At 47.6% G+C, this 16890-nt stretch overlaps 1 protein-coding gene across 1 annotated transcript in view; it reads left to right on the top strand.

The window, feature by feature from the left end:
* The window catches only part of LOC142566124 (Kv channel-interacting protein 4-like), a 587487-nt gene that overhangs the window by 288744 nt on the left and 281853 nt on the right, over nucleotides 1-16890 (top strand). The window contains exon 3 of the mRNA XM_075676923.1: nucleotides 15951-16028. Within this exon, the coding sequence (XP_075533038.1) occupies nucleotides 15951-16028 (78 nt within the window). The remainder of the gene's footprint in view (nucleotides 1-15950; nucleotides 16029-16890) is intronic.

Genomic DNA, 16890 nt, shown 5'->3' with positions numbered 1-16890 from the left:
GCTGAATGTTGTTGTTCTTGATGATGATGATGATGATGATGATGATGATGATGATGATGATGATGATGACGATGGTGGTGGTGGTGGTGGTGGTGGTGGTGGTGGTGGTGGTGGTGGTGGTGGTCATGAGGAGGAAGACGACGAGGAGGAAAAGGGGGTGCTAAAATCTTATACAGCCTTGAAAGGGCACGCCCACAAGCTCCACCCGAGAGCCTCGTGTTACCTTGTGTGGCGTAGATATGCCGCAGAGTTACATGCCACGTAAGCATGTCAACTTATCAGAACGATGCACTCCAAGCCAATGCACTCTCGGCACGTGGCGTTCGGCTCTCGACGCCGACTTCCGAAAAGTTGTTTCTAAGCTCATGCTCAAGCAAGTGGACATAACCACTCCAGCAAGCACCGATGAATAGGGCAGACGACGCGTCATACTTGTCATTGGCGAGAAGTACAAAGAGGAATCCAGAGACCTTGTTTTACAGAATTTCTGCGATTTAGCCGGACGTTTCACACCCACCGCCATTACCGGGAGCAGCGCTTGCAAGCAGTCTTGTGTTTATACTGCACGTGTCCATGCACATAAATTCCCACAAAAGTGGAGCAAGGGACAGCCACCGTCTTATGCAATGAGGCACCGCATCGAACTTCTTATTCTTATTGTTACTATGATTAATCACTTTAATGATTAATCTTTTCTTTACGTCTTGTTGGCATTATGCCCTTTAATCATCAAACTCTCCCTACTTAGCAGCTAATAAAAATTCGGCCGAGACACTTAAGGTTGCTTACGTGTGGGAATGCGAAAGCATTGTAATCGCTTTAGTGAACTGTTTTTTTTTCTTTTTCTGCGTGTTTTTCGTCCGCGCAAGTTCTCGCTTGCGTTTAATTGCGCCTCGGTGACGCCAAATGAAAACGCGCCAAGTGTCTCAACATGCTCGTTTGCCCGCGAGGAGTTCAATACTCGAAGGACTACTCAGCGGCATTCAATTGGACATTGATGCTTTTATTTTATTCACTCATTTTATACACTCATGACGTGGCGCCACTTTGCCAACCAGAACCGTGGAGCCGCCGCGGCGTCGAGGAAGCGTACTCGTCAAAACTCCTTTCAAAAACATTAATTCACTTTGTTCACAGGTACGCCCCTGAAAATATTGACGTCAATTCGAGTATTTTTCATGTGGTTTCACGCTTTGCCGTCGGCCATTTTTGGTGCCATCATTCGCTCACGCTGCCGAGTAAAACGCCGGATTTTCGCGTAATGGGGCATATGATGATTTCGCAATAATGACAGCAACTTGCCGTTGCTGTGGTAACGTTGTTGGTTATATCCACTCACATAAAAAAATGCATCCAATGTTACAGGTCGATCGAGAAGAACGAACATAAATGCATGATGCTGACTTTCCCTCAAACAAGCAGCTTACGCGGAGAAGCAAGCTTACGAGAGCACTTTTATATCACCGCACAAAATGCGTGCGCCAGGACAGTGTGTGCGACGCAACCACGAGCACTAACACATACACGCTACATCTAGCAAAACGCGCGTCAACGCTTAATTGAATTCTGGCGTTTTACACGTGCCAAAAACCACGATTTGATTTTGAGGCACGCCGTAGCGGGGACTCCTGATTAATTTTGACCACCAGGGCGATCTTTAACGTGCGCTAATGCAGGGGACACGGGGCGTTCTGGAGTTTCGTCCCCAGCGACATGCGGCCGCCGTGGCCGGTATTTGAGCCCGCGACCTCATTCTTAGCAGCGCAACACCACAGCCGCTAAGCAACCTCGGCGGGTCTTCGCATGAATGTTAAGGTCGACGTTGTGAAGACGTGTGTCATGTGCATGTGGTCGCTCGTGCGCGATTTCTGTCGGATCAGCCACTTTTTCAACAGTTCACAATTATGCGTAAATGACACCACGTGCTTGCTGGTAGCTGCTGTCTTTAGACAGTATAAGAAGGATTATTTAACGCCACCATGTTATTTGGCACGCATAGAATGATTCTTCATATTAGGTTCGAAAACTCACTGACGATTACGAAAAACTTGTGCGAAATTTGAGCGCAGCTCTATACGTGTTCTCATTTCGCAATATGTTGGCTGGCGCGGACAATCTGCCTCGTGCAGCACATTGCAAATGGAGCGAAGTTTGCCCCGACTGCTTCGCTAATCGGGAGATCGCGAGAGGCAACGCGTGGGTGACGTGTGAGCGAGATTCACAGCAGTCGCCACAGACAGACCTCCGCTCATGTGGCGCTTTGCTTCCATATATGCTATCGGTGGACGCGCTCGCGCGTGCCATCGGTGAACAGATGACGGCGCGCTACACTGGCGCCACCTTGTAAAGGTCGTCACCGCAGAGCTCGTCTTGTGCGGCACTAAGCTTTACTTCTCAAGCTTTCGCCATACCCTCGGCCTCCGCTTTGCGCTTCATGGTTCCGCCAGCGGGGGGCAACCATAGAGTTTCTCACTATTACCTAGAGGGAAATCTGGCGCTGCTGCGCTGTGGTATGCATGGGAATGCCGGTATATTGTGACTTCGGATTGACATCGTTCTCGTAGAGACAGGACACCTTGAAGACGCGCTTGGCGAGTACCGTTCCGTCTGTCACAATGATTAATTTTCTACTAGAACAGCACATGAAAAGCTGTTTTAGCTTTATTATTATGCGAAAACATGTTTTGTTTAACTATGAGAACTTGTTATTGTGTGTACGACTACATGTTACGTAAGAAGTATCAGCGGGCCGCTAAAGTTGGAGGACAGACGACAAGGTTCGCGCTCGCTCTGAAACAGTTGGTCGTCTGTTCTTGCTTTTCTTCGCTTGGTGATGCAGTGCGGGTGAGTAAAGATGTAATATGCGTGAATGGAAACATTTCATTAAGATTTTACTTTGAGAACGCGTTATTTATGTAGCCATATCCACGTTTTAGACGAAGCCTCTTACAACACCAGCCAACACGAGCCTCGCAGACACATATACCGTCATTCCCATGACGGCACGGTGCCCCCTTAAGAAACTCCCATAGACGGTGGCGCCAGATTTCCCTCTAGGCATTATAGTGAGAAACTCTATGGGGGCAACTCCCGGGTTTCGGTGGCAGATGAAATTGGCGCCATCTATGAAGAGGGTGAACCCGAAAATCCGTTTCCCTTGCATGGCCTCGTAGATCATCGCGCGCACGCGCGCTGATCCAGGTGGCCGAGCCCTCCCCCCCCCCCCCCCCCTGAACTCCTCGCCTCTTGCCCTCCCTCGTAACTTTCTCGCAACTCCCTCACCTTCGACTGCCTACGCGTCCGTGCTGCCGTGCCGTCCCCGCCGGCCCGACGCCCGCTTAGCCCGCTGCATCACAGAACACCCATACAAACTTAGAGAAGGGAAACTGTACCTTCCACAGTGCTACGGAAATAAGCGTAGTGGTGGCGTCGTGAACTAAAGTATGCGACCACAGGTGGCGCTGTACAACAGGAAACGGAAACGGGGTTTTGCACAGTATGGCCGTTGGCTTTACCAGGTGTTCTGTGGCTTTACTGGGTTTCTGGCTGCTGCGCCTCGATCGTGCACCCGCCAGTTTAGTTGCTGTGTGGCAGACGTAGCGCCCACATATATATATATAGGCGCTACGTTTGCCACACAGCAACCAAACTGGCGGTAGCACGATCGAGTTGTGCCGCCGCGCTCCAGCTGTTGCATTTCGTGAAGGGCTACTGACAGAATGCGGTTTCCAGGTGACACGATGGCCTCGACTGGAATAAACGCACACGACACCGAAGATTGAGTAAGCCTGAAAATATTTTATTTGCATTTTACAAGTACAACAAAGAGCACACGTCTACGCATCCACACAAACGCGGTTACATGGTCAAGAACATAGTCAAGAAATGGCTCATTAATAAGGGTAGCACAAGCGCACAAGAAAGAAGACCTAAGCTACGAAACGTACGGTCGGCTGCTAAGTATAATAATTTCCCTGTCACCGCGTGTCACTTTTGTACAGCATCTTTACAGCACTACCAGGCCGGGTAGTTTGGCGGAAAGAACGCAACAGCTTACGACCGTCAGCTGCCTCTTCCTTACGGGTGTCATAATTATCCTAATCTCCGCATCAACGTCGTGCAAGTCCGCAAACAGGCATCTGTATCTGAACCATATGTGCCAGCTTAATACATGTGTAGTAAAATTATGATAACCACTGCGTCTTATCAAACGTATTGGTTTTGCAAATGCGCATTACAGCTGACGGAACGACATACTGTAAGTGAAGCACAACAGAACAAGGACAAAAGGAAGGTACAACACTTGAAGAAGAAATGAAGAATTAGTAGGCGTACAGCAAACAAGCGATGACGGAGAACACACAACGATGCATCGGGTGTTCTGCGACATCGGTTTGCGTACTTACGGTGTTATGGAGATCAACGGCATAAAAACGTACCTTCAAGCGTACTCCCTCAACCTCCGCCGCATTCATTATGATAATCAACGCCCAAAACAAAATGAGGCACTATTTTTTGCCAAGAGTAGACCTCTTTACAGCAAGTCTATGTAATGACTCGCAGACGAAACCAGCATGCTTTCGAAAATGTTTTACCGCCGTAGTATTCGAACGCCAACGGCCAGGAAACACATCGATACCAATAGGCTGTCGGCTGTCGGTGGTTAATCAAGTACAAAAACCTTGACGCTATGACTAAAAAGCAGCTTCAACAATCGAATTTTAAAAAAAATCAACTGCCGATTTGTCTGAGGTAACAAAACATCCTTAGACACCTCGATTGTTTATGTCAATGGTTTGGGTAAAGTAAAAAATCCGGCATGTTCAGCGCCCCTAGCAGAGAAAGCACAAATTAAAGTATTCGACCAAATTACAGTAGCTACACTTGCGCGCTTACGCTGAAACGCGCCTCGATTGACTTTTCGCCCTCTGTGGCCATTTGTTGAACTTGAGAGTGTGCGGGGCCTGGCTGCATGACGTTTCATTTTTCGTTATCTGCTGTTATCGGGAAGCGTGGGCTGGCTGTGCGTTGACCGGCGTGGGTAGTTTCGTCGGTTTCGTGGTCCTCGGTAGCTGTGTGCTTGTGTTCCGCGATGTTTCACCCGTTTCACGACTCGTACCGCTCGTGCATCGGGCAGTGGTGTACAAATACCTCAAAAACAAGCCCTGCAAGGTTGTTCCGGGTGCCTAAAGACAACAGGTGAGCGCGCAGACCCAAGGACATCAGAAGGCGCATGTACACGAACACAGCCCTGTCCATGTGTGTGCTCCATGAGCCTCCGGACGTCGCTGCGCCTTGATTGTGTTACACATCCCTCTTGCCGGTAGAAAAAGCTGACAAATACATGTTCCTCCTCATTGTCACCTGGTCTATGACTTGTGTTTTTCTGTGCTAAGTCTCATTGTGCAACTTCAGTAACTTGCCCAGCTTTCCATACCGCCCTCAGTGCTTTTTCTGTTTGTCACGTTCTACGAACGTACTAACAGCTGAAAAATTACTGTTCGTGTTTGTGTATTATCTCAGTAATCGCCGATGGGAAAACCGCGCGAACAACCTTCATATTTAGGCATGACACGCCTTTTCTTCTTCTGGAAAGCATGAACATTGCAAGTGTCCTACATGCAGATTTTTGCAGTTCGTGTTTATTATACAAACCAGTGCCCAGCAGGTACAACTTAGTGCCTCAAGTGACTTAATGTTATTGCTAAGCACTGCATTCGGAGTGAAAGAAAAATCGTGTTGGTTGGCTTATTTCACCTGGTCTTTAATTGAGGAATAGGCCTTTCTGCGAATGTTTTCTCTGTGCTGCTGCAATAGCCGACTACCTTCTGTTCCCCTTGCCACCGTTACTCATGCTGTGGCCAAGTGCAAAATAATGTGATAATGTGTATTTCAGTTTTTAGAACAATGTCATTTTTGTTCTGCCATGTCTTTTTCAATTTGTTCAGTAGTAATGAACATGTCACGCATTTCATACTTTCGTGCAGATTTATAAGTAAGCTCTTTTTTTGTATGGCTGTCGATCAAACAATGTTAGCATTTTATTCTATATTTCGGTATTTTGCGTGTCATTGTTTTTGCCATTACCAGAGAATTTTCCTTTTCTTTAGTTATCAAGACTAGAGAGTTTTAGAATAGGGGCCCCAAACGTTTTGGGGCTCCAAAGGAATAGCGTCGAAGCCAATGCGCATGCGCGAGACGCAAACTGCGTTTGGGTTTTGCGTTGGGAACGCTATTTCCCTGATTTAGCGGGAGCCCAAATAGCGGCCTCAAAAGCTTTGCGTCAGCAAATATGGCGGCACCCATCGAAGCGACAGCCCTAACCTAGCACAAAACTGGGTTCGATTCGTGGCAACGCGTGAAGTTCGCAAGCTAGAAGTGACTGCGGTTATCGCTTTCTCTCAACTAGCGTGTGTTATGAAGAATTATTCGTTAGACGCCGCTGATTCCGAATTCGATTGTGGGTTTAATGGTTCGTAGGCCTAACACGGCTAAGCTTGGCTGGTGAACGTACGTAAAGTTGGTTTGCTCAAAACTAAGCTCAACTAATTGTTTTCTGCTTACAGAATAACCTCTAAATTGTAATTAAACGCGAATACACGCAAGTTGAAATTGCTATTCCTATCATAAGACGGTATATTTCATTTAATAATTTCTAATAGCTTTTCTTTGACGCCGTAGTGGCGCTGTCAGCGCAAGACGCTATCCGCAAACGCAAATCCCTATTCTAAAACTCTTACCTCCTGCGTGCCCCAACGCTAACACCCGCAAAGCTCTTTTGGGCCCCAAACTATTGGCGCCCCTATTCTAAAACTCTCTATTATGTCATACATGTCGTCCAGTTTTGTGCAATATCTCAGTGAGTATATCAGAATCTCGTCTACATTTCGGTCTTGGGGTTGTTATATAAAAATCTTGTTTTTTTTATGTGTGTGTACATGAAACGGCCTTCGCATTTTCTAACGCTTTTTTTTTTATTTCACCGTCTTTGAACTTTTGTGTTTAGTACTCTTGTATATGTCATGCACCTATCACTTTTGTTCATTGTTTGAGCGTGTATCACACCACGTTATGAGAAAAATCTGTTTTCGGAAGCGGAGTCAATAAAGCGAGACCAAATATCTGTTGTGTTGGGAGCGGAATTTTTTTTTATGTCCCGGCACATGCCGGTATAAGACATAAGTATGGGCAAGACTGCGTGCGTGCCAACGCATAGCCCACGGCGCACCACACGCCAGCTCGCAAGCAATGCCAATGCGCGGCGTAGCGCGTGCATTGCTTGCCAGCTGGCGCGTGGTGCGCCGTATAGCACGCGCGCGCGCGATAAAAAAAAAACGCGCCGCGTACAGGTAAAAACAAAAAAAAAGTAAGCGGTGCGCGCGGCATGGGGGAAAGGGAGTGGAGCGGGCCGGCATAATAAAAACAAAAAGAAAAACGTTTGGGAGCGGAGGCGCCGCGCGGCTGCTGTTCCTGTTGCCATGACAACGTAAACAATCGTGTGCCCCGCCATTTTGCTTCTGCGTCGGCCTGCGGTTAGGGCCGTAACTGAAGGGGACCTTGGCGCTAGCGTCGAAAGAGCATCTGCTCGAAAACAGCCAATGGCAGCCATGCGGAGATTCACTCTTGTGGTCCCGCTGCACCCTCCTCCTCCGCGTTCCTCCTCGCGCTCTTCGCTATCGCTGTCTTTCATCCCCCGCTGCGCTTCGCGTTCGCCCTTTCACCCTTCGCTGTGCTCATTAGCTCGGGACGCGGACGCGAAACGCAGGCGCCTAAGAGCTATGCTCTAAAATGTTACCTTTGACACTATAAGTAAATCATGGCAGATAGTGTCTGCCCTTTTTCAGGATGGTTCAGACAAATAGTGTCAGTGTTGACACCACTCCCGACCTAACTTTCATCAAAAACATAGGCAACTATGATTGGACTAATACCGGGGAAAGCCCTGGTAGCGATCATTATATCATAGAAGTCCACATTCAGGCGGGTCCACCCCGCAGGAAGGGCAAACGAGTTTCGCTCACGGAATGGGACCGCTTCCGCCAGATTCGGGAGACAACCGCCACCGAGCATATAAACGATCTCGAGGCCTCGATCGGCGATCTCAGAGATTGCGTGAAACGCGCCACAAGGGAAATCCCTGAAGACGATGGTCTGGTCGAGGTGGATAGCCGCCTCCTACACTTGTGGGAAGCCAGAAAGAGCACGCAAACCCGCTGGAAAAAGAATAAACTAAACCGTACACTCCGCTTGCGCATCGCACAAATCAACATGGAAATCGAGGAATACGCTAACCAATTAACCAAGCACCAATGGGAAAATGTATGCGACAGCATGCAGTGACAACTCGGTCTAGCCAAAACGTGGAATCTCCCCCGATATCTTATGGACCCGGATAAGAGTAAATCCGAGCAGAGGAAATGCCTCAATACGATCACTCACCAATACCAGGGCACGAACGATGAGCTCCTAACAGAGCTGAGAACCCGGTACATAGGCACAAATGCACATATCCCCCAGTAGCCATACACTGATCAGGAGAATCTTAACCTAGACGCACCCATCCTAGAAGCTGAAGTACGAGCCGTCTTGCTGAAACTCCGAACTACATCTGCACCAGGCCCCGATGGCATAACAAATAAGACCCTCCGAAATCTAGACGACGTATCTATCACTGCCCTAATAGAGTACTTCAACCGCAGTTGGGAAACAGGTTCTATCCCCTCGCAATGGAAGCATGCACAAATAACATTCATACCTAAACAGGGTAAGCGACTAGAGCTCGAGAACATACGCCCAATCTCTCTGACCTCATGCGTAGGAAAACTCATGGAGCACGTTATACTTAACCGCCTCCACAATTTTGCGGAGTACAACAACTTATTCCCGAACTCCATAATTGGCTTTCGTCCAAAATTTTCCACGCAAGACATCATACTTCAGCTTAAACATCAAGTTCTGGACCACATATCCAAGAATGGTACCCGGGCTGTCCTGGGCCTTGACCTTACAAAGGCCTTTGATAACGTAGTGCATCATGCTATACTAGAGAATCTCCAGTACCTACGTGTGGGCCAGAGGACCTACAACTACATCAAAGATTTCCTCAACCACCGCACAGCAGAACTAAGAATAGGAGAACTACAATCGGACAAGATCCCTCTTGAAAGTCGTGGCACACCGCAGGGATCAGTCTTATCCCCCTTCCTCTTTAATTTAGTAATGATCCGATTACCGGAACAACTTAATCAGATTCTAGATCTACACCACGGTCTGTAAGCCGACGACATCACCCTGTGGCTGGTTAAAGCTAGCGATGGAGATATAGAAACCACGCTACAACAAGCCGTAGACACGGTTGAAAAGTATACGTGACCGACAAAGGCCTCGCCTGCTTTTCGCAAAAATCAGAACTCTTCCTACTCAGAGCCCCTACAAACCGCAAATCCGACACTGCACCACCCGCAGAAATCGATGTGCGAGCCGGAGGAGGCGCGATCACGGTGGTGACCACCATCCGTGTACTAGGCCTCTTCATGCAAGCTCAGGGGCGCAACGGCAACACAATTCATAAATTGGAAGCATGCGTTCAGCAGACGATGCGACTCATTTCAAGAATTTCCAACCGACACTCTGACATGAAAGAAGCCAACCTCATAAGGTTGGTACAAGCCTTCGTTCTCAGCCGCATCCCCTACACCCCGTACCTCTGCCTCAAAGCGGCTAAGAGAGAGAAAATAGAGGGAATTATCCGGAGGGCCTATAACCATGCTCTTGGGCTACCTAAAAGAATGGCCAACGCTAAATTGCTAGCCCTAGGTGTGCACAGCACCCTCGATGAACTTGTGGAAGCGCACCTTATATCTCAATACGAAAGGCTAGCTCAGAGTGCCGCCGGGCGAAACATCCTCCAGAATCTCGGCATCAACTACGAGTCGGTGCAAAGCATTAAAGTAGACATTCCTGACGATCAGAGGCTCCATCTCAAAATTAATCCACTCCCTAAAAACATGCACCCCGAATTCCACAAGGAAAGGAGGGCCAAGCGGTCCAAAGCCCTACATCAGAAATTCCACGCCTTCAAAGACGTGGTCTATGTCGACGCAGCAGAATACATAGAACGCAACTGTATGTCCCTTGCAGTGGTGGACTCCTCAGGTCAAATACGCGCTGGTAGTTCAATCCGTACCAGACGCTCTGAAACAGCGGAAGAGGCGGCTATCGCTGTGGCAATAGCCTCCACACATTGTCATTACATCATTAGAGATTCCAAAGCAGCAGTACGCAATCTTGCGAAAGGTCGGGTCTCGGCTCCCGTAAAACACATAGTAGACACCAACCAACACCCACGACCAATCCAGATCATTTGGACATCAGCACACTCCTCCCTACCCGGCAACGACGCCACCCACACCACCGCTCGAGGACTCGCCAACCGAGCACACGGATGGCTCACGCATAGGATCACGCAGAGGGATCGCATGGTCAGTTACCAGGAAATAACTCAGCACGACAGGTTAGCCAGGGCAGTGTACCCGCCAGCACACAAATCGCTTAACAAGCGACAAGAAGTAGTTTGGAGACAACTTCAGACAGACACATACCCCAACCCTGTAGCCTATCACTACTACTACCCGGACCAGTACCCTAATACATGTAAACATTGTAAGAAAAAAGCGGATATGTTCCATATTATGTGGTCGTGCCCAGCCGAAAATCACACAAATCACGAAATAAGTAATACTGAGCAGTGGGAGGCCATGTTGCTCAGCTCCGACCCTGACCTGCAGGCCAAGGTCATCAAGAGAGCTGAAGAAGCCGCCCGGGCCCAGGGGCGCGTGGCTGCCTAACAACAAGGTCATCCGTCAATACCTTGTTTTCAAATAAATTCTTTACTCACTCACTTCCCTTTAAAACTCGTTCAGAGTGTAAGAGAGAAATAAAGGTAAATGAACGGCGAGGAGGTTAACCATGGCTGAGCCCGATTGGCTACCGTGCAATGACGAAAAAAATCAAGGGAGAAAAGGATTATCAAAAGGAAGGAAAGGTCAGTGTTCATGCTGCCGACGTTCTTTACTCTACATGACTGTCAGTCTATCAGTCAGGTTGCCTCTAGGAATCGCAGCAAAGCCAGTATGACCTTCTGCAGTTGTGATGTCCGAGACCATGATGGTATTGGACGCGTCTGTTTCCACGGGCGACGGCGTTCGAAGTGCGTTCCTCGCGCATTTTCTATGCCGATCCCAGACAACAATCCCCGACTGGTAGCGCCGCGCTGGATGACAGCGTTTTCGACGCACGCGGCAGCCCGCACATCTCTCTCTCTCTCTCTTCTTTTTTTTAAATCGAGCGGCCGTGCCCCAGTAATCGCTTTTACTACACCGAACACGACCTTCACGCCACGTTCTCTAAATCCAGCCGTATGGCTCGTGCCTGATGACTGGCCCCATCTGCTCCACATGCTCTAGGATTGCACAGATGGCCCACCATTGCCGCAGCCGCTGGCCGACGTCATACCGACCAAACCTTTACAATCGGTGGCGCCCGTCGAAACGTCACGCGTGTCTAATTTCCTCCGGTCCCTCGGGGCTGCCGTCGTACAGGCGAGTGACAATAAATGTGTTTGCGTACCTTTGGTCGCGATGACCACCGATCAAGACAACAAATGAGCTGGTACTTGTGTTCAGAAGTCTGTGTCACCTCTGTGTCATGTGCTAAACAGCTTCGCTGGTCCTCCATTTTCAGAGAGTGGAATGACTCATCATTTCTTTTTATTCTTTGCTGTTCAATACAATTCCATAGGTGGCTTCCTCTCCATCACCTGGCTCCACTAAGTTGTTCCCGCATCTCGATTTAACATTCTCTCCTGTGCGCTGTGCCCACATCCGTAAACGCTTTATTTACCGGTTAGATCCGTGACACATTCGCACATTTTCTCCACTGTGAGTGAACGTTTTTCGAAAGCTTCCAGCATTTTCCCGTGTTTTCCCAAGGTCCTCTACTGAGAAGGCGAAAGACCAGTTTCCTGTCAAATGCGGGCGACCACCGAAATCTCCCTCATCGTTTGCGAGTACATTTTCTAGAAGTTTCTACCGAAGAACCAGAACTGAACGCTGCTGATGACAGTCGACGTCTTCTCTTGGTTGCAACATTATCAGCTGTTAGATGATTTACCGCTTCTTCGTCTGACAGCACAAAGCCAAATCAAAATGCGTCTTTTGCAAGGCCGTCATCAACGGCGCGCATACTGCTACACGTCGCACTTTAACATGATTTTAAGTACGCGCAGTTTCAACATCGGCATAAGCTCACTAAGCCATTGTCGTGATGATGATAATGAAAATTTCAGCAACTCATTTGAAATGGGGTAGTGGTATATCTCACAAAGTTCGTTCTTTTAAATTTCAGGTGTTTCTACGTTACATTTGATACATTTCTAAGCGACCCCCCCCCCATTTGGTGTCGTATATAAATAAAAATATCATAGCGCGATCTATTGTTCACTAACGTTGTTAGGTCCGTAAACGCGCGCAGCTATTCAGGGCATAATATGCAGATTACACATAAAGCTTGATGTGGGACAATCGTGAACACGTTCAAACGAACACGTAGTAAAATAACACGCCGACCCACTTTATGGTTGCACCATAAAGCCGTGGAAACCAAGTGGAAAGATACACCCGGCGACAAAAAGTTTACGGACCACGAGGTCTCTGAAGACGTTCACTTCCCGAGCAGCCTGTAGCAGCAGCCAGTAAAACTGTATACTACAATGTTGCTAGCATATTCTAGTCGAGGCCCGGAATGCACATACCAGATTGCATTGTGAGGTTGCGGAGATATTCAGCTTTTCCTCCGAACTCGTGCCCCGCGATATTTTGTCGCCGCGGGTACGTGGCATGGATAAATAGCTGACTGCACAGCGTACCTAGCGTTGATCTAACGCAAGTTCGGCCGACCCCATGGACTGTAGAAGAATAGCGAAATATGTCTTAAGCTTAGAATGCATAAGGTTACAATCTCGAAAAAATGTCATCATCATCATCATCATCATCATCATCATCATCATCATCATCAGCCTGCTTACGCCCACTGCAGGGCAAAGGCCTCTCCCATACTTCTCCAACAACCCCGGTCATGTAATAATTGTGGCCATGCCATGCCTGCAAACTTCTTAATCTCATCCGCCCACCTAACTTTCTGCCGCCCCCTGCTACGCTTCCCTTCCCTTGGGATCCAGTCCGTAACCCTTAATGACCATCGGTTATCTTCCCTCCTCATTACATGTCCTGCCCATGCCCATTTCTTTTTCTTGATTTCAACTAAGATGTCATTAACTCGCGTTTGTTCCCTCACCCAATCTGCTCTTTTCTTATCCCTTAACGTTACACCTATCATTCTTCTTTCCATAGCTCGTCGCGTCGTCCTCAATTTGAGTAGAACCCTTTTCGTAACCCTCCAGGTTCCTGCCCCGTAGGTGAGTACTGGTAAGACACAGCTATTATATACTTTTCTCTTGAGGGATAATGGCAACCTGCTGTTCATGATCTGAGAATGCCTGCCAAACGTACCCCAGCCCATTCTTATTCTTCTGATTATTTCCGTCTCATGATCCGGATCCGCCGTCACTACCTACCCTAAGTAGACGTATTCCCTTACGACTTCCAGTGCCTCGCTGCCTATTGTAAATTGCTGTTCTCTTCCGAGACTGTTAAGCATTACTTTAGTTTTCTGCAGATTAATTTTTAGACCCACTCTTCTGCTTTGCCTCTCCGGGTCAGTGAGCATGCATTGCAATTGGTCCCCTGAGTTACTAAGCAAGGCAATATCATCAGCGAATCGCAAGTTACTAAGGTATTCTCCATTAACTTTTATCCCCAATTCTTCCCAATCCAGGTCTCTGAATACCTCCTGTAAACACGCTGTGAATAGCATTGGAGATATCGTATCTCCCTGCCTGACGCCTTTCTTTATTGGGATTTTGTTGCTTGCTTTATGGAGGACTACGGTGGCTGTGGAGCCGCTATAGATATCTTTCAGTATTTTTACATACGGCTCGTCTACACCCTGATTCCGTAATGCATCTATGACTGCTGAGGTTTCGACAGAATAAAACGCTTTCTCGTAATCAATGAAAGCTATATATAAGGGTTGGTACTTGTGTACTTGTGTGTTAATAGAGAAATTTTGAAAGGAAAGACGTCTGCAGGCAGAAGATAAAAAAAATGCGGGTAAACACCTGCAAACTTGCAGTGGCCCCTTAGGGGAGCTATAATGAGGAATTACCCTGTGTATCGAAGTATCTTAAGATAGATATGGCAATTATCGTATCGGAGACAATTAATTTGCTAGCATCTTATATGTTCATCTCAGATACTTATCGGCTCTGTATATTGTATCTAGATCACAACATATTTGCAAAGCACGTTTGCCCAGCCCTGGTGTAGGCATTGTTCCCTATTTCTGTTAATCGTGTACTTTACTTTGGATAGCGTTATCAAGATGTACTTAAGCATGACTACTGGATAATCATTCTTCCTGGGGTCATAACTTGTTTCTTCAATTTACATTCACCAACCCGTCCGTTAAAACATGCTCGAAAAAAAGAAATGTTTTGTGCCGTGCTCTACAAATTACATTGATATCCGCTTACTGAAACAAGATGTCATTGCTTTGTCTGTTATATAGGTGTCTTGTTTCCAATAAACGCTCACAATGACGGTCGGCACATACAGAATTCGATTTTTTTAATGAAGAATGTGAAAGACACGTGCTGCAACACCGAGAAGCACTCGGTCATTCTTTCGGGAATTAACTGCTTTTGTCCGCATTGTGTAAGCAGCTCAAAAAGCACTGCCCTAGCTGCAAAAAAAATGTATTTGTCTGATATTACTGGATACGACCACCCCTCGTAACTGCTACCGTCTGAGGTGAAAAAGGTAAAAGGCGGTGGGTGAGCGTGACAACGCAAATGCCGGAGTGGATACCTTTATTGGTCGCTTCTACATGCTTGCATGAGTTTTGAGCTCGCATCTTTATAATTTCCTTCATTTACTGCAGTACTTTGTTCTAGGCTGGTTGTCATTTCCTTGTAATAAATAAAAAATAAAGTGCATATGGTGCGTTGCTTAGAACACTCGGCTTAAAGTTGAACCTCTGTTGGCTCGATCTTGGCTGTACGTTACTGAATGTCCTTTTTTTTTATTTCTTATACGCTGCATTGGGGTGACATGCCCTACCCAATGCTTTGCGAAAGAAAATGAATGGTCGCACTGCCTATCTCATAATCGCTGCTCACTATATAGAAAAAGGAAAATAAGGAAGCAAAAACGGAACAGGCATACACTGGAGGACGACTGAGAACGACACGCACAAGAGTTGCAATCAACGGCGCGCTATTCAACTTCTCTCGAGTTGTGCACAGATTCGCACATAATTTCAAAATAGCGGGCAAAATGTTCAGATTATGAGCGAGTGCCTAAACGCATTCGACATTTTCTAGGCCGTAATGGCCGGGTAATCTGTCATTTCGACCGCATTTGACCGCGTTTCACGACAAACGTGAAGGCGCTCAGTTCAAACAGCTCAGTATATACCCTCTAGTTTCGTGTCGTAAATCATGTAATAATTAACGTCGTGTACGGTGTCTGCTTCAGCTACACAGAGCGCCTACTTGCACTGAAAGTAAAGAGTATTTGAGCAGCGCTACCCCCCTCCCCTTGCTAAGCTTTTAATCCCTCTCCTCTTGGGTACACATCATCTTCGTCTCCTTCGCCAGTCAACGTAATTAGCACTGAGTAGTCTACATGGTTTAATCAAAGAGGGAGCATATTGCGATGTGCGCTGACCACTTCGCTTCTCGTGTCGCATCGGCGCGTAATGTGTGCCCAGAGGCTTACCGTGTTCATTTTCGTTTTCTCCCTCTCTCTCTCTCTCTCTTGCCTCCCATGCAGTCGGGCACGTGTTCAAGAAAGTGCGGCAGACCAAGAAACGAAGAAAAAGCAGCTACGGATCCCTGTTCTCCTCATTAGGTAAGAACACTTTGTCCCCGCCCTTCTTCGTTCCTACCCCACGGGTGGCCGGTGGCTTGCGTTTCGCGCGAGGCATCATTAGCCGTCTTAAGTTTGCACTGCGTCTCTGCCTTCTCCGGACAAAGCAGCACGCTCGTTATTCATTCTGCCTTGCGAGAACTCGCGCTGGTCCGTAATGAGGTGCATAGACGCAGTTGTCGTGCAAGGGCGCTTCTTTTATATGTCTCTCGCCGGCACAAACAAGGGATGTTTTTTTTTTTCCCCAACCGTCCTTTGGGCCACATTTTTTGACGGCCTTTTACGCGGGCTGTGCTTATGCTTTCCGAGGCGATTTCCCGTCGCACCGATTGCATGCGTCTAGCATGTTAAGCCTGCCAAGCAGTGGTTTGACACTACTTCACTTTGCCGTCCTCCGTCAGTTTTGTCTTTGTACAGATAATTGGAATGAGTGCATGAGTTGCAATAAACTGCAGATATGGAGCTTGGAAAGCGCTTTATTTGACGTCTAGGGTCGTATTTTGTAGGGATTGTTTTGCTCCGCCTCTCTTCTCATTATCCGTCCCATGAATAGTAGAGACGTGGTTTCGCGCGTGCCGATGATGAGCAAGGCTATACAAACAGGGCTAGCTGGTGATTCGTAACGTCACAGGGCATTACTTGTGGCACTCAGGGACGCGGACACTATTGGGAGGAAAGTAGACGCAGAAAAAAACAAAAGCGCGTCTGTGCCTTCTTTATGTCCACTTAAATACGTTTGTCGATGTCCCTGCGTGCCAAAAGCAGCGCGTTTACCCATGAGGGCCAAGGAGAATAAAAAACGAAAAAAAAGAATTTTACAGAATGCGGCTCTTGCAGCCTCGCA

The sequence above is a fragment of the Dermacentor variabilis genome, unplaced genomic scaffold, assembly GCF_050947875.1.
Source record: "Dermacentor variabilis isolate Ectoservices unplaced genomic scaffold, ASM5094787v1 scaffold_12, whole genome shotgun sequence".
NCBI classification, from domain to species: domain Eukaryota; kingdom Metazoa; phylum Arthropoda; class Arachnida; order Ixodida; family Ixodidae; genus Dermacentor; species Dermacentor variabilis.
This window is presented reverse-complemented; position numbering and strand designations above follow the sequence as displayed.